An 18,183-nucleotide genomic window follows, 5' to 3' on the forward strand; every position below is an offset into this window, starting at 1 on the left:
GGGTGGGGATGGACGGGCATGGTTTGAGGTATCAGTATCGTATCACCCGTATCGGGCCATACATAATGGTTTTAATAATTGCCAATAACGTATTGGTGACACAGTACGGACAACGGGTAAAACAGTCAAAAATATTGTTTTAAAAAGGAAATCAAGGGTAAATTTGTCCGATACGGCCAATCCATGACGATATTGATACGGTAACGTATCGTTTTTGCAGGTGACCGATACCCAATCAGATACCATGCACTAAAACCATGGGAGAGAGAGAGAGAGAGAGAGAGGGTTAATTTTTGTTAATTTTACCATTTTACCCCCACTTAAGTAGCAATTCTGCATATGTTCACGCATCAACAAATATTAATAGTTTATGATGATAAATCATAAGCAACTCTCAAGCTGTTTATGAATTTATGTTTATATTGATTTATTTTAATGAGAAATAGTGGTCATAATCATAACAAAGACATCTATTAATGTTTATGGGTCAGATAAACATAAATTTAAACTATACCAAAGACAGCCCAAGAACCAAACAGTAATCCCCATGGCACAACAAGATTTCGAATGTGTCTCAGAGGTGGAGTATATCACAGAACAATAAAATGGAATTAGGAAATCTATTGAAAGAAAAGAAGAAGAAGATGAGGATAGATGGTTGAGTCTCTTGCTCAAATGTAGGCCTCTCACCTCGCTCTACTATCTCTCAGTCATTGTTGCGAAATCAATTCTTTTTCATCAATCAAATCGTGGGGATCTGTAACAGCCCCTCACCTTTATTAATAGCTTTCTAAAATTCCCTTCATGCGTGGGGAGAAAATCTCTTACAATAATACAATATAATGAATATGGAAACTAAAAAGGGTCGATGCTTTAGAATTTGTGTTGATGTTGTTTGCCACTCCCCTTTACTTCTTGATTTTTTTTTGTCTCTACTTGGATCCATGTAGGTGACCCCATTAAGTTGGGACAAAGCTGAGTTGTTGTTGTTGTTGTAATGAAAATAGAAACTACCCTACATTGCAATATAATTCCTAGTTATAGCAAAATGGTAACTGAAAACTAAATAAAATCTAGTAACTGAAATCAAATTAATGTCTTTTAACTGTAATAGAAACTAAATATCTTATCAAATGTCTTCATAATCTTCCCCTTGCACGGCAGATTTGACAGCTCCATATCATCTGGAAAAATACTCCACGCAATCAGTATCCTGATCTCTTAGAATATCTCCATGCAAACCCCAATTAAGTCATAATGATGGGCTTCAATCTGGCCCACAAAAGTGGACCAAGGGCTTGTGGAATGACTGCTGATACCTATTTTTTTCTTCATGGTTTGAGCTACACCACTTCTACTTACATTCCTTAATCACATTTTTTAATCACATCAACTTATCGGCTCGAGATTTCTCTTTCTGCTTGAACGGCTCTCATCATATATCTAGGAATTTTAAGTCAATGAAGACTTATTTCTTTGATTTTCTCTATTGATTGCCTTTGTAAGAAGATAGAATAGATTAGTGTTTGGTATAAAGCAAACTGATCTTTGATAATCCAACCCCTTTCTTTAAATTCAAAGTAGATGTGACCACACGAATCTCTTAGAGATAAAGGACGTATGCCTACTTTTTTTGAAACATTTCCAGTAGTTTTGGTAGACGGAGATGGAATTGTGAGAGTCGATGTTCCTTTTAGAAGGGCAGAATCTGGAGCTTCGACCAACCACCACCGGTCAATTCCGCTTTGGGGCAACCCCTTACACTACCATTGTTATAGGGGTATGGGGTTCGAGACAAAGATAGATCAAGGCAGCATATCAGTTTTTCCTGCATTCTTCATACCATATTTTAATGCTTAACTATTCTCTCTCAGAGTTCATAAGGGATCTTATGTTTGATACCATGATAATTGGATAAGGTTCAGTTGCTTTCATTACATATTTTCATGATAAGTTTTTAGTTTCCAACCCTATGAGAGAACCCTCTGTTTTATCCACTCAGATTGTTTGCTTGATATGGTAACGATGTTCTGATTTCACAACAACAAACAACAAACTCAGCCTTTATCCCAACTTAATGGGGTCGGCTACATGGATCCAAACAAAACAAAGTAGGGAAAACTGTGGCCAAAACAAAAAAAGGGAATGAAGAGATCAGATAAGAGGGATGGGGAATGAGATGAGAAATGGAAAATGATAAATGAAAGATAAAAGTAAGAGGAAAGAGGCACAACCTAGCAAGTCAGGAGAATCTCAGCTAAATGGGGTCTGCTACATGGATCCTTGCCCTCTAATAGGTTCTATCCGAAGTCATACTTGGTACAAGACCTAGACCATGCAAGTCCTTCCTCACAACTTATTCTATGCTCATTTTAGGCATGCCCCCTAGCTCTTTTAGCTCCTTCCATCGGGATCTTATCACTCCTCCTTACTGGGGCGTCCCTAGGCCTTTGTTGAATATGACCATACCACCTCAAACGACTCTCTTAGAGCTTGTCATTGATTTGGGCAACTCCCAATTCAGCTCTAATACGCTCATTCCTTGCGTTATCCTTCTTAGTTTTTCCACACATCCATCTTAACATCCTCATCTGCTACACTTAGCTTCTCAATATTACACTTGTTAATTGCCCAACATTCTGCCCCATGCATCATGGCCGGTTGTACAACAGTCCTATATAATTTTCCTTTAAGCTTCTCAGGAATGCGTGTCGGTCACACAGTACTCTGGATGCACCTCTCCGCTTCATCCATCCCACTTTAATCATCTGTAAAACATCCTCTATGTTCTGATTTCAATTGAGAATAAATAGATTATTATGTATGTTTTAAATTGTCCATTATGGTTATGAAACCTTTATTTAGTTTGGCCTGTAACGAACAAGACCATTGTTTAGCTTCAATTGCATTCAACAAAGGTATTCATTTATGTAATTTTAGTTAACTTTTTGTTCATATACAGTATTCGACTGTTGCTTTTCCACGGATGTTTTGGAAGAAGATGACTATAAAGTCTACATGGAAGGCATAGTTGGACAACTTCGTGACCACTTCCCTGATGCTTCATTTATGGTATTTAACTTTCGAGAGGGAGATAGGCAAAGTCAGATTGCCAACATTTTGTCTGAGTACGATATGACCGTAATGGACTACCCCCGGCATTATGAAAGTTGTCCATTACTCACAATGGAGGTGATCCATCATTTTCTGAGATCTAGTGAAAACTGGCTTTCTCTTGCACCAAATAATGTGCTGTTAATGCACTGTGAGCGAGGTGGATGGCCAGTGTTGGCTTTCATGCTGGCTGGACTTTTGATTTATAGGAAACAGTACACTGGAGAGCAGAGAACCTTGGACATGATTTATAAACAAGCCCCCCGTGAGCTTCTGCAATTGCTTTCACCACTGAATCCACTACCTTCACAGCTGAGATATCTTCAGTATGTCTCAAGGAGGAATGTGGCCTCAGAATGGCCTCCTTTGGATAGGGCTCTTACATTGGATTGTGTTATTCTTAGACTAATTCCTAATTTTGATGGAGAGGAAGGCTGCAGGCCAATATTTCGAATATATGGACAGGATCCCTTTATTTCTACTGATCGGACTCCTAAAGTTCTGTTCTCATCACCCAAAAAGGGCAAACTTGTCCGGCTTTACAAGCAGGTGAATATACATTCTCTTTCATTAGTTTATTTTCAGTATTTCTTTTTAGTCATACTTGTTTCTGCCATATTAGAAAGAAAATCCTCGTCCCCCCCCCCCCCCTTAATTCACTTTCTCTGACATGTGAACTCTTTCTCATTCTATTTGTTGACTGTTTTCCATGGTTTTGGACCTTTCATTCTTCAAGTTCTTTTGTTATTAAATAACAAGAAGTTTTCAGATGCTTAAGTGGTGGCATGATGTTTGATTCTATATTTCCTTTTATGCCAAAGATCTATATGTATAGGTCATAATGCCAGAGGAATTGTTACCGCGAGCCATAGCTCAAATGTGTTCATAAGTGTCTATATTGTAAAATCGAATATCTCTCTCTCTCTCTCTCTCTATATATATATATATAGAGGGAGAGCTCATAAGTGTCTATATTGTAAAATCGAATATAATATAATACATATATGAATTGTTCAGGTAATGTTGTTCTGGTGATCTTTGTCTTTCACGTGTGTCAGCTGGATTTATTTATTTAATTTTTTTTTTCTAAACACTGGAGTTATATTATTGAGATATAAGATCAGGGTGGGCTCTGTCCTTTCTTTCTTTATATTGTTTTTAAGTTTTGAGTTTTGTGTATTTTGTACCCCTGTAGTTTTTTATTGTACCTGTTTGAATTAGCCTCTTCCTCCTTTTTCCTTTGCATTTACCCTTAATTAATATACTTCTGATCTTTTCCTCTGCTCCCCCCCCCCCCCAACGGAAAAAAAGAGCTCACACAAAGAGATTTCCAGCATATTTATTTGTACTGTTGATGCTTGCCCTTGAACTTGTCTTCAGTGTAAGATGTGTCTTTGAACATCATTGGCTTTGATATTGCTAGTCCCCTAAATTATTCCATTATTCTACCTTTTTACTTCTTGTGGCAGAGAGGAGAAATTGTTTATGTTGGAATAAGTCAATATCAGGCTGTCCTTAATACATCTGCCCTGCCCTTGGAACACATTCACATGCCTGGGGTTCATGTGTTATTTTCCCCAACTTGTGCCATTCATGTTTTTCGTTCCAACTCCTTTAAGGAATACTGTGGACCATATCTCTTTTTTGGTGAATAAATATATTACCAAACCCCAGGAGGGGCCAGGGAGAAAGAGGGGGGGGGGGGGAATATACAAGAGAGAAGGGAGAAAATGGGGGGGGGGGGAACAAAGAACAAGCAACCCGACCTACGCAGAGGAGGGAGACTGCAAGAGAGACGAATCAAGACCCCAGGATACAACAATATGCACCTAAAACCAAATCAAGCTAAAGGGAGACCACCCAAAGAGGAGCCAAAGGACAAAACAGCCCCAACCAACCAATCACGCAATTACAAAATTGACCTTCCCATTAGGATTATAGGGAGGAATGGGAGGAACCGTCCGTCTCCCGGTATGATTGATTGAAGCAATGGAAGTAGTCGCCTTATCAATAGTGCCTAAAACACTACCATCCGATCTTTGATATCCTACAGTATTGTTGACCAGACCAGTCCTAAGATCCCCCACAGGAGAGATACAGTCTGCAATAACCGTGGACCATATCAGCATAGCCTAGTCCATTGGGCCAAGTTTGGCTCAGGAGATGGCCTGAGTAGGGCTGGCAAACTGTGACTTAGAAAAACACAGCATTATTTATTTATTTTTGAGTGGTGGTGGAGATAGAGCAATAAGGTCCTGTATGCTTGGCAGGGCTTTTGATTACAAAACAAGTAGAAAGAGGTTGTTTTGGTTAATAAATGATGAGAATCATTTGTTTTTCCTTTCCTGTTTGAAAGAATGGTGATGGCTTGAATAGAGTTGAATGGCAAAATAGGATCCATGTGGACGACCCCATTTAGATGGGACAAGACTTAGCTGAGTTGATTATTCATGTTTGAAAGACCCAAAAGGCATAAGGCCCATGTGACAGCATTTCTCTACATCAAAATACCACTTCCTGCTTTCTGTTGAGATTTCTGGGATATGAAGTACTTTTAGGAACAATTGCCTTCCTTTCATGCAAGCTGAATTGTGTCTGTCTATCACCTTCTGTTGCAGGCAGACTGTGAACTAGTTAAAATTGACATCAATTGCCATATCCAAGGTGATGTTGTGCTTGAGTGTATTAGTTTGGATGAAGATCTGGAGCGTGAAGAGATGATGTTTCGTCTCATGTTTAACACTGCTTTTATTAGATCAAACATCTTGATTCTTAACCGTGATGAAATTGACATATTATGGGATGCCAAAGATAGGTTTCCTAAGGACTTTAGAGCAGAGGTATGTATCTTTCCCTCTCCTCAATGGGTTTAGCTTTCCATTATTATATTCCTGATGTCAAACATATTCTATTGTGTCTTGGTACAGGTTCTTTTCTCTGAAATGGATGCTGCGGCTTCACTGATCACGGTGGATTTGCCTGGCGTTGAGGAGAAGGATGGCCTCCCCATTGAAGCATTTGCTAAGGTTCAAGAGATCTTTAACAGTGTAGATTGGTTAGATCCAAAGGCAGATGTAGCCCTAAATGTGCTTCAGCAGATATCTGTATCAAACATTCTCCAGGAGAAGTTGGAGACTGGTTCTCTCCAGAATGCTTTAACCGACTCACAGTCAAGTCCTCAGAAACTTCTTGAGAAACTGAAGCCTGTGGTGTCAGAAAATAACATCAAGATTTCCACGTCCATGGCTGTGGAGAAACAGTCTATGCCTTCTGTCAAAACATCTAAAGATTCAAATTCAATGAAAACGAAGGGTCAGCCCCCAGACCTGCAGGTTGCTCTTCAAAGGCCTGGTCAATCTAAGATCATATCGCAACGACTACCTCAGACTTCTGTTTCCAGTCCGGTTTCATCTTCTAATTCTTTGCAAGGGTCACCAATGTCCATGTCAAAATATCAGAGTGCATCCTCAGCTCTTGGCATTACGGCTCTCTTGCATGATCATGCTTCATATGGAAGTGCAGAAGGCACTAATCCAAAGACATCTCCACCTTCCCCAGCTTCTTCAATTTCCACTGTTTCACATTTACCAAAACCTGTGGGGCACATTAATTTTTCAAATCCACCACCATCTCCACCACCTCCTCCGCCAAGGCCTACTTCAGTTGCTTCTAGCAAAATAACTTTTGCAAATGCCCCTCCTCCGCCACCTCATCAATTGTCAGATTTAGAAGCACATTCTTCATTGACCCAGCATCCTGGATCCGTTTCAGCAGGTAGAGGTCGGTCATCAGTTCCTCCTCCCCCACCTCCACCACCTTCCTCTTCAGGGACATCTGCCATTGCCAACTCATATGTTAATCTTCCTTGTCCTCCACCTGCAACCCAGTTAACTGGTGCGACTGTTAACAAGTCATTGTCAATCCCTTCTCCACCTGCACCACCTCCTCCACCGCCATCTATGAACTCATCTTTTTCTCCTCCTCCACTTCCACCTATTAAGAACCCGGCTGCTTCTCCTGCGCCTCCACCTCCACCTCCACCTCCACCTATTAAGAACCCAGCTGCTTCTCCTGCTCCTCCACCTCCACCCCCACCACCAATGAAGAGTCCAGCTGCTTCTCCGGCACCTCCACCTCCACCTCCACCACCAATGAAGAATCCTGTTGTCACTCCTCCTCCACCTACACCTATGAAGGCAGCTTTTACAGCTGGCCCTCCTCCTCCGCCTCCTCCTTTACATTCTGGGGTCATCCCAGGTTCTACTGTTACATCTTCAGCGCCACCACCTCCTCCTCCTCCAGGTTTTGCATCGAAGAGTCCTGGTACTGCATCTCAGAATTCTCCTCATGTTCCACCTGTGCCTCCTCCTCCTGCAGGGATTCAGAAAACCAGCAGTGCTTCTTCACAACCTCCTGGACCACCACCTCCTAGTGCTCCATTTGGTGCAAAGGGTCGAGGTCTATCACGTGCTACGGGTCCTAGGAATCAATCCAAAAAGGCTTCTCTGAGGCCATATCATTGGTTAAAGTTAACACGAGCAATGCAAGGAAGTTTATGGGAGGAGACACAAAAATCTGGTGAAGCTGCCAAGTATGTGTTATTTTCCTGGATGTTTATGCTCTCTTTTATTTTATGACTCATATATTGGTTCATCTACAAAATTTCACAGGCATTTATGTCACCTTCTATCTTTCATTCTTTTATTGTTATTGTTTTCTTTTATTATAGGGCTCCAGAGATAGACATGTCAGAACTAGAAAATCTCTTCTCTGCAGCAGTTCCAAGCTCTGAGCGTGGAGGTTCAGGCGAGAAATCTAAGCGTGCCTCTGGACCTAAATCTGATAAAGTCCACCTGGTAATTGAGTTGTTGGTTGTTACTTCGTTTCTTGTTCTTATTTTTCTGCCTTGTTTTGGTGACAAGAGAATTCTTATTTGCAGTTATGAATTTTGTTTTGTAATATCCAAATCCCTATCTACTGTTTCTCGCAGATCGAACTAAGAAGAGCTTACAATTGTGAAATCATGCTTTCAAAGGTTAAGATGCCACTGCCTGATATGTTGGTAAGAAAGTAGATTCTTTTCCAGTTTCGAACAAGTGCTTTTGCACATTCATTTATTTGTTTACTTAGATTTGGTACGACTTAGATGAGTTAACCATTTTAGTTTGAATTGGGATTCATGTAATGTAAAGGTGAATCAATTTATGGTATAAAAGCTATGAATAGTCTTTCTTTAACCTTTAAGAGTTGGTAATTTGAGTTTTGATTGGTGTAGTCTTTATCTCCATTTTACTTCATTGTTCTTGCACCTGCTGTCTTCATTACCTGGGATGTATGTTATTGCAATCAAACAAATACAAATTATATTTGATTGCTGAGCGCATTATGTAGTGGTTGAGCATTTTACTCGATGGTTCCTCTCACTTTTGCCTTTCTATGGATGTTTTACAGAGTGCTGTGCTTACGTTGGATGATTCCGTATTAGATGTTGATCAGGTTGATAACCTCATTAAGTTTTGTCCAACAAAAGAAGACATGGAACTACTTAAGGTGGGAGGATTTTTTTGACTTATCATTGTTATTACATCCATAGTACTATATCTCGCAATATATCGGTATCTCGGGCCTACTGAGATATCCGAAATATCCGAAATTTGGCGAAATTTTGCCGAAATATTGCATTTTTTCGGCAATATTTCGGGAGTCCATCTCGGTGGGTATTTGGCCATATCTAGGCCTGATACTTTATGGACACCCTTATTTAAGCTAAATAAACACATTTAAACCTTCATATTGCAAAAAAAATGAACTCAAAGTGGTGTTTTGGGTTTGTTCCCTTGATTGACTATATACGGTCGGACCCTGTTGTATAAAATAGTTAAATACATATTGTTTAAGTACTAAAAGACATAATAAGAAATTTAAACAAAGTAATGAAACAAAAATAAAGTCAAATGTGGCCTTTAGTTTAAACTTTAAAGTTTAAACTCATAAAGTCATAAGTGCATAAGTCATAACTCATAAACTTCATAATAGTCAATAGTTTAATACTTACACAAAGTATTTTTACGAAATATACCGAAATGTACCGAAATTTACCGAAATATACTGCTCAATACACAGTATTGCTACGAAATATACCGAGATATACCGATATTTCGCCGAAATTTATCGAAATTTCGCTGAAATTTGAACTTTTTTCATTTTGGAAGCCCATCTCGTCTCGGTAGTGTCGAAATTACCGTAATTTCAGTAAATTTCGGAGATATTTCGCGAAATTTTGTACCATGATTACATCATCATTTTTTTGGGTGAATAAAAAAATTCATTACGAAAGAGAAGAAGAAAACAGCAGCCCGCTAAAGAGGGGGAAAAAGAAAGAAAAACAAATACATAAATAGGACCACACCCTCAGGAAGCAGGGGGGACCTGAAGAAACGAGGGAGAAAGGCCCCAAGAGACAACAATATGCCTGTTCCTTGGGGAATCAATACAAGTAGAGGTAACCGCAGAAAGTTTGGCTTTAATGTCGAAAGAAATGGAGTCCCAAATCTGCCGAAGAGGCCGAGGGTTGGAGGTCCATTTCCTGATATTATGTTCCATCCAAATAGCTAGTACATTATCATTATTAGTATTATTGAGGATTATTATCATTTTTAGTGATGGTTAAATTTTTGAAATACACCTGGAAGTATCAATTCCACCCATTATTTCATTTATGCTTTTGGTCTAGACTAAATAGAATTCTTACTCCCTTCAACTTATAATGTACATACACTTCCATGCTCAGGGCTACAATGGAGACAAAGAAAACTTAGGGAAATGTGAACAGGTTAGTGGACTTTTGCTTCCTTTTGTTTCTCTCTTCTCATCTCTTGGTTGTTCGTTCTGTAGGAATGACATCTCACTGTGTGAATTTGTTGGTCTAAAGTTCTTTTTGAAGATGCTGGCTTGCCAAACTCAGAATGGGCCAGGGTGATAATTGAAGACAAAATAGGGAAGAAAATAGAAAATGGGTTCAGTATTTATGAGTTTGTAGATAGAGCAAATCTTCGCCACACTGATATCTTTAGTTCTGCTGTGTCTGGAATTGAGTAGTCATCCTTTGTTGCCTTCTGATACACTCAAAGTTAAAACCATTAAACGACATGCATAGTCTCAGGAATTCCATTTTTTACATGGTTTGAGAGATATGCTTTCATTAATATCTTTACTTTTTTTGTTTGACATCCCTTGTTGATTGACAGAATGCATTTTTGTGACAGTTCTTTTTAGAGTTGATGAAAGTACCACGGGTGGAATCTAAACTTAGGGTTTTTTCATTTAAGATACAGTTCCGTACCCAGGTTGGTACATATTGTAATGGTATCATTATTATGTCGGGTACATATTGCTGTGGCATCATTCAATAATCTGCTTTTGCTCTTTTCTCCTTTCCAGGTTTATGACCTTAGAAAAAATTTGAACATTGTCAATTCTACATCGGAAGAGGCAAGTTTTTCCCCTTTATTCTTTCATCTTCCACCATCCATTAGTTCAGGTGTTTCTATTAAGATTCATATCTCATTAACCACTGGACTCATGTATTTATCAGGTCAGGGGTTCTGTCAAATTGAAGAGAATCATGCAAACAATTCTTCAACTGGGAAATGCACTGAACCAGGGCACTGCAAGGGGTGAGTTGGTATTTGATTGGTCTAGAATCTTTGTAATTAGTATGTACATTTGAATCTGGGTACAAATTGTAATGCCCTCCACCCCCCTCCCCTCCCTAAAATTTTTTTTAAATGAATGAATAGTTTTGTGTTTGTTAATATGCTAAGCTGAGGATTGATACAAGATGAAATTGCTATTTCATTTATTTGCAGCATTGAGCTGCAAATGGTTCGAAGACTAACTCAGTGGCTAGAAAAGAACCTTAGAAGGTGTATACGCAGGCTTTATGGTTAGGACTTGGGAGAAATAGATCTTCCCTTCAAGGAATTGTGGATGGGAAACTATAAAGTCTCCTGGCTGTGAGCACTAACCTACGGCTATCTGAAGCCATGAAACTATGATTTGGCTGTGTTTGATGTATAGGGTTCAGGGGACTGAAACAAAAATTGGAATGTAATAGGAATTAAGGAAAATAAGTGGGAGAAGAAAACAGCAAGTAGAGAGTAAGCTGGTGAATGCAGAAAATTAAACAAGGTAGAAGAAAATAAAACTCTCGCAAAATTAAAAAAAAAATCTGCTTACTAGTACAATGTAGGTCATCTTGAAATCCTAGCAACCTATTGGATGCTGTTTTTTTGCTAAAGATCAGCAAAGTATGTACTAGAATTAAAAAATGGTGTTACAAGAATGACTGGTAAAGAACCAAAAAGAAAAAACTCAGAAGTCTGCCATTTTGCCTTCGGCATTGCCATCAGCAAAATGTCAAACCCTGGAAATCTTTACAAAAGTTTTTAAAAAAAACCCCATAAACCAGAACAGAAACTTAAGTAAATCTGTAGTAAGGGTGGCCAAGCGCTTCCCAAGAAACCGCATGAGCAATAAAATTAGGGGAGACGTTCCAAGTGTTTGAAGTTTTCACTTTAGCCGCATGATTAGCTAGGGCATCTGCAGCCTCATTTGCTTCCCGGTAACAGTGGGTGATTCGCCACTGTATAGAGTCAAGGAAGGTAGAGATTGACCACCATGTCTGTAGGAAACACCATGGAATCTTCGTGAAAAAATGGGTGTTACCACTGCAGCCGAGTCGCTCTCAATCCATAGCATTTCAATACTTAAGTCCCGAGCTTGCTTAACTCCAACAAAGAAAGCTCCCATCTCCGCCATGAAATTAGACCCCACCCCCTGATAAGATGCAAAACATCTAATAGCTGAACCCAAATAGTCTCGAAAAATCCTGCCTGCACCAGAGGAACCAGGATTACCCAAGGAGGACCCGTCAATGTTTAATTTCCACCAACCTGTAGGGGGCTGCCTCCACCGTACCTCAACTATTTTTTTTCATTGGTGATCTGGATATATCAATTTACAGTTTCCTAGCCAAAATCAGATCCTGGACCGATTTGACTTGAACCCCATTAATACGGGTGCAATCTGTGACCTCTCTGAAGCATAATTTTACCACTTGCGTTGGCGTTCTTCTCAAATTATCATACCTTCGCCTGTTGCGCTCCATCCAAATTTGTTGGCAAATAATAATAAGCAGTACCCCCCATATTTTGGGAAGAGGGACCACCTTAGCCTTTCTATGCCACCAAGAAAAAAGAAGCTCAATAGAAGGGAAACCACACCAGTTCTCATTAAAGAAATAGAGAACTTCCCTCCAAACATGGCACGAAAAAGTGCAATCCATAAACAAATGATATCCCGATTCACTGGCGGCAAAGTAGAGCTCACATCTTGACACCAGTGGCATAGCCTTGCGACACACTTTGTCATCAGTAGGAAGCGTGCCATGCGCAAGACGCCAGCCAAACACTGAAGTGCGAGGTTGAAGATCCTGATGCCAAACCGCCCAACCCCACTCAGGGGTAGTCACCTTCACTCTCAGAATGTCCCAGGCAGACTTAACAAAGAAAAAACCTGATTTTGTATGAGCCCAAATACGCCTGTCTGTCCTGTTAGAAAACGAGATTTCCATACCTTGGATCATAGTGAAAATATTATGGAGAGCTGGGACCCGTGTCGTCGGAAAAACCCAAGAACCTGCCTCCAAAAAATCAGAAACCGAAGCAGATAGGGAGCGAGGAATCTGGGCGGGATGAAGCAAATCTTCGATACTTTGATCACCAATCCATTTGTCATACCAGAATCTGATGGAGCTGCCACTGATGGAGCTGCCTGCCATTGCCAATCATCCAACACTCAGCAGATTGGACAAAATCCCAAACCTTTCGGAGACCTGGGAGGACCGTTGACGATCCAACAAATTTTTTGAGTGAACCATCTGCTTTCACAAACCTCCCTCGCATAAAGGCTGCAAAAACAGAATTTTCTGACTTAATAACCCAGGCAAACTTGGCTATCAATGCCAAATTTAAATCCCATAGATGCCGGATCCCAAGACCCCCTTCTTTTTTGGGCTTACACAGACTGTCCCATCGAACCGTGATGGCCTTGGACCGATCTACTTCCCCTGACTAGCGGAAGTTACGTGTCCATCTCTCCATGATCTCTATTGTTCCCGCCAGCCAAAGGTAAACCGAAAAATTATGCACCGGAATACCTCCCATCACTGAACGAACCAATTCGATACACCCCACCATAGACAGAAGACGCCCCTTCCAGGCAGCAAGCCTTTTTTTGAATTGGATGCTGTCTCATCCAGAGAGAGTGATGATTTTCCATCTCCTTGTATCCTAATCGTACTAAAATTTGGTTTAAATCCAAACTGTATGAACCAGACCTGGACCATTAGGTTAGATTGTACCAAAAAATAGAAAAAAAAAAATTCAAGTTAAACAGAATCAAAATGACTAATTATTGACACTACTACCATTGCTCCTATAGTTCTATCTACTCAATATGGGATGATCAGCTGGATGCAGTAGCGGTCCAATGTTGGCCCGCATGTCAATTGACCCTCAAAACAATTATTTGGCCATATGTCTTGTCCTGGTTTGAGGTGTAGTTTGGAAAAGGGGAACAGTCGTGAATTACCTTGAAGGAGAAGCTAGCCGCAGAATGAATCCCCTTCAGCTAATCCAATCTGTTTAAGGTTTATGGAGAATCAATTATTCATCTGTTTGTATTGTTAAGTTGCTTGGTTAATTGAGGATGAATTCTGGGATACATTGTTTTGTCCTTCATAATGATGTCTATCGGAATTTTTGGTAGTTGGTTTATACCCGTTTTAGTAAGAGGGAAAAGCACTGGAAAGTGCATTTGTATATAGGACATTTGGGATAGAAGTGGTGTTTTCCAGGGTGTCACTCTGTTTATGTTGTCATTGGTTGGTTGACAATTGGATATCTACAGATACTTGTTTGATTTATTTAACTGCATGCAATGACAATGTTTTGGTGACCATTTGAGACGAAGATAGACGCCTTGCTCTATATCCTTGTTGCTATTGGAAGACTTGCCATAGTTAATGATTTCTTGCTGCATCTGTTTTTGGCTAGTGGTTATAATTCATTCGTGCAGAGAAATTTGACATCCACTTGTAAGGTTTTATTATGATTTGTAGGACATTATTTTTAATGTGGTGCTGCCCTCAGTGGAAAGAATTGAACTTTCTATCTGGCAAAAGTCCTGTTTCATGGTTTCAAATAACGGGATTGGATTGGTTGGGTTGGTCAATCTGTAGGCAGAGACAAATCCACTGATACAATATTATACCCCTGAAAACATGACTGACCAGCTTAACCCACACTATTTACACCTTGGCTAAGCCAGGATCAGGTGGGGTCTGCTGATCCAGTTAGGAATTGGGGGAGTCTGATCAAATCCTGGATCCTGAGATTTGGATCCTTGCTTTTATTACGATCCTGGAGGTATTTGAAGCCTTCAGCATAGGGATTCTCTTCCATGAATATGGCTGGCTTGGCAGGTTGAGACTGCCCTTCTCCTTGGGGATTCTCTGGATAACCATGTATTCAACGGATCTTGTTAAAGTTGGCCCTATGTCCTGTAATCACAAGGAAGCCAGGACTCGGCCTCTTTTTCTAGCTTCTGAGATTTTATATCTGTGGTTTATTATTATTATTTTTTTGTTGTCATTTTTATATAAATTAGGTCTATAAGAAATTCAGGATTAGATTGGCTTCCTAGGACATTGGATCCTTAATGGGTAAGAGCTTGGAGTTGATAGATTTTATGAGGAGACGAAGGATTAATATAGCTTGTATCCAAGAGACTAGATGGAAGGGTGACAAAGCTAAATTGTTGGACGACTTCAAACTTTAGTATTCGGGAGACCAAAATAATAGAAACAGAGTGGGGATAATAGCAGATAAAGATCTAAAGAAAAATGTAGTGGAGGTCAAAAGATTGGGTGATAGAATTATATCCATCAAGCTAGTGTTGAAGAAAGAGGTTGTCAATATTGTTTGCGCATATGCACCCTAGATATGACTGGATGAAAGTAGTAAGCGCCAATTTTGTGACAACATGGATGAGTTAGTGTAGGGTTTTGGTCAAGATGAAACGATTATTATTGGAGGTGACCTGAACGGCCATGTTGGGAGCGATTGTAGAGGCTATGAAGGTGTTCATGGAGGCTTCGGAGTTGGGGAGAGGAATGAGGGGGGGGACTTCAATCGTAGACTTTGCGGTAGCTTATGATCTATCCATTGTGAATACTTTCTTTGAAAAAAGAGAGGAACACTTAGTTAATTACAAAAGTAGGATTCGTACCAATCAAATAGATTTCTTCCTAACTAGAAGGGCAGACAAAATGTTGTGTAAGGATTGTAAGGTTATTCCTAGGGAAAGTCTAGCCACCCAACATTGACTGGTGATCTTCTATATGTGCCTCAGTACACAAAAGCGTAGGAGGAGGGAACCTATATACCCTGAGATAAGATGGTGGAGACTAAAAGGGAAGTCCCTAGGCACATTTACTGAAAATATGGTCAAACATGGAAAGTGGAACTTTGAGGGAGACATCAATGAGATGTGGAACGAGATGATGACTTATATTAAGAGGGTTGTGAAAGAAGAGCTAAGGGAAGCAAAGGGTAGGCATCAGGTCCCTAGGGAGACTTGGTGGTGGAATGAAGAGGTCCAAGCAGCCATCCAGACTAAGAAAAGAGGCTTAAGACATGACAACGGACTAAAGAAACAGAGGATGAAAAGAGGTTTAATGAGGCTAGAAATGAGGCTAGGAAGATGGTGGGGATGGCTAGGGCGAGGAAATATAAGGAGCTCTATATTAATCTAAACACAAAGGAAGGGGGAAAAAGTTATTTATAAAATAGCTAAAATGAGAGAAAGGAAGAGTAGAGATTTCGACCAAGTGAGATGTATAAAAAGGGAGGATGGAAGAGTATTGATAAGGGATGAGGACATTGTGAGGAGGTAAGATGAGTATATTTGTAATCTTTTAAATGGAGATAGTTCGAATATGACTGAATCGGTTAACTTCATTATTCATTAAGACACCACACATCATAGATATGGACGAAAGATTGGTGTGGTGGAAGTTAAAGAAGCCTAAAGACAGATAAAAGTAGGCAAAACACCAGCCCGGATGAGGTCCTAATTGAAGTATAGAAGGCCCTAGGAGTTTGTGGGGTATATTGGTTAACCAAGGTATTTAACAAGGTTATGATCGCAAGGAAAATGCTAGATGATTGGAGGCGAAGCATTGTAGTTCCAGTCTACAAAAATAAAGTTGATGTCTAGAGCTGCAATAACTATAGAAGCATAAAACTAATGATTCATACTATAAAACTTTGGGAGAAAGTTATTGAAGCCTATTTGAGAAGAGGGACTCATATCTCGAAGAATCAATTAGGTTTATGCCAGGTAGATCCATGACAGAAGCTATCTACCTACTGAGGAGGCTCATGGAAAGATGTAGAGCTAGCAAGAAGGATTTCCATATGGTCTTTATTGACCTGGAGAAAGCCTATGACAGAGTCCCTAGAGATTTAATCCGGCATGTTCTTGCAAAGAGAGGGATGTCGAGTAAATATATAGAGATAATTAAAGATATGTATGATGGTGTGGTGACTAGTGTGAGATCTATTGGAGGCCAGGGAAAGGAATTCCCAGTTACGCTTGGGTTGCATCAAGCATCAACCCTAAGCCTGTATTTGCTTGCGCTTATCATGGATGAATTAACTAAGAACATCCAAGACGAGGTACCGTGGTGTATACTCTTCGCCAATTATATTGTTTTGGTGGATGAGACAAAAGCATGGATTAACGCTAAGTTAGAGATGTGGAGATCTACCTTGGAAGCGAGAGGCTTTAAGATTAGTAGATCAAAGACGGAGTATATGAGGTGTAACTCTAGTCACACTATGATGGATGATGACATGGTGAAAATTGAGGGGAGAGTGACACTGTCAAGTGACTATTTCACATATTTGGGGTCTATCATACTCGAAGAAGGTGACATAGATGATGATGTTTCACGAAGAATTAAAGTGCACTGAATGAAGTGGAGAGGTGTGACTGGAGTATTGTGTGACCGACACATTCCTTTAAAGCTGAAAGGAAAGTTCTATAGGACTGTTATCTGACCAGCTATGATGTATGGGGCGGAATGTTGGGTAGTTAAGAAGTGCCATATAGCGAAGCTATGTGTTGCAGAGATGAGGATGTTAAGATGGATGCGCGGCAAAACTTGGAGGGATAAAGTGAGGAACAAACATATTAGAGCTGATGTGGGAGTTGCCCCGATTAGTGAAAAGCTCCATGAATGTCGTCTGAGGTGGTTTGGCCATGTGCAAAGGAGGCCTGGGGATGCCTCAGTAAGGAGGAGTGATCTGATGCCGATTGAACGAGCTGAAAGAGGTAGGGACATGCCTAAAATGACCATAGGTGAGGTTGTGAAGAATGACATGCATAGTCTGGGTCTTGTGCCAAGTATGACCTCAAATACTATTAGAGGGCAAGAGTCCATGTTATCGATACCATGTAACTGAGATTTTCCTGATTTCCTGTGCTATCCTTTTTCCTCTACTTTCATTTTTCATTTTCCATTTTCCATCATTCCCTTTTCTTATCCCATTTCTTCATTTTTACTCTTCATCCCTCTTACTTTCCTTTCCTTTTGTGTGTGTGTGTGGAGGGATCCATGTAGCCGACCACATTTAGTTAGGGTAAGGCTGAGTTGTCGTTGTCGTTGTAGTTGTAGGTCTATAAGAAAACCAAGCAACATCAACCAAAGTTTGGCTGTGTGGTTCCTAGGCAAGATGTTTTAAGAACACACTACTGCTTTTTCACCCATCAATCACAACTTTCAACATTCTTTACTTTTTAGATAACAAGACAGGAAAGAGAAACTTCTCTGGCTAATTGGCAGGGTCCTACTGGACTGGATTGCCATATTGAAAGATGTTGATGTTAGGAAGCATGTGGTCCAAGTTTCGAAAACTTGGGTCTCGGAGGCATCTCGGCCCA

At 40.1% G+C, this 18,183-nt stretch overlaps 1 protein-coding gene across 1 annotated transcript in view; it reads left to right on the plus strand.

Annotated features, from left to right (window-relative positions):
• LOC122645844 (formin-like protein 18) overlaps positions 1 to 18,183 on the plus strand; it is a 36,055-nt gene that overhangs the window by 3,649 nt on the left and 14,223 nt on the right. Inside the window, exons 2-12 of the mRNA XM_043839239.1 lie at positions 2,963 to 3,663; positions 5,733 to 5,954; positions 6,042 to 7,097; positions 7,137 to 7,705; positions 7,844 to 7,970; positions 8,105 to 8,176; positions 8,566 to 8,664; positions 9,905 to 9,946; positions 10,380 to 10,460; positions 10,555 to 10,605; positions 10,709 to 10,790. Coding sequence (XP_043695174.1) covers positions 2,963 to 3,663; positions 5,733 to 5,954; positions 6,042 to 7,097; positions 7,137 to 7,705; positions 7,844 to 7,970; positions 8,105 to 8,176; positions 8,566 to 8,664; positions 9,905 to 9,946; positions 10,380 to 10,460; positions 10,555 to 10,605; positions 10,709 to 10,790 — 3,102 coding nt within the window. The remainder of the gene's footprint in view (positions 1 to 2,962; positions 3,664 to 5,732; positions 5,955 to 6,041; positions 7,098 to 7,136; positions 7,706 to 7,843; positions 7,971 to 8,104; positions 8,177 to 8,565; positions 8,665 to 9,904; positions 9,947 to 10,379; positions 10,461 to 10,554; positions 10,606 to 10,708; positions 10,791 to 18,183) is intronic.

Source organism: Telopea speciosissima, chromosome 11 (genome assembly GCF_018873765.1).
Source record: "Telopea speciosissima isolate NSW1024214 ecotype Mountain lineage chromosome 11, Tspe_v1, whole genome shotgun sequence".
Taxonomy (NCBI): Eukaryota; Viridiplantae; Streptophyta; class Magnoliopsida; order Proteales; family Proteaceae; genus Telopea; species Telopea speciosissima.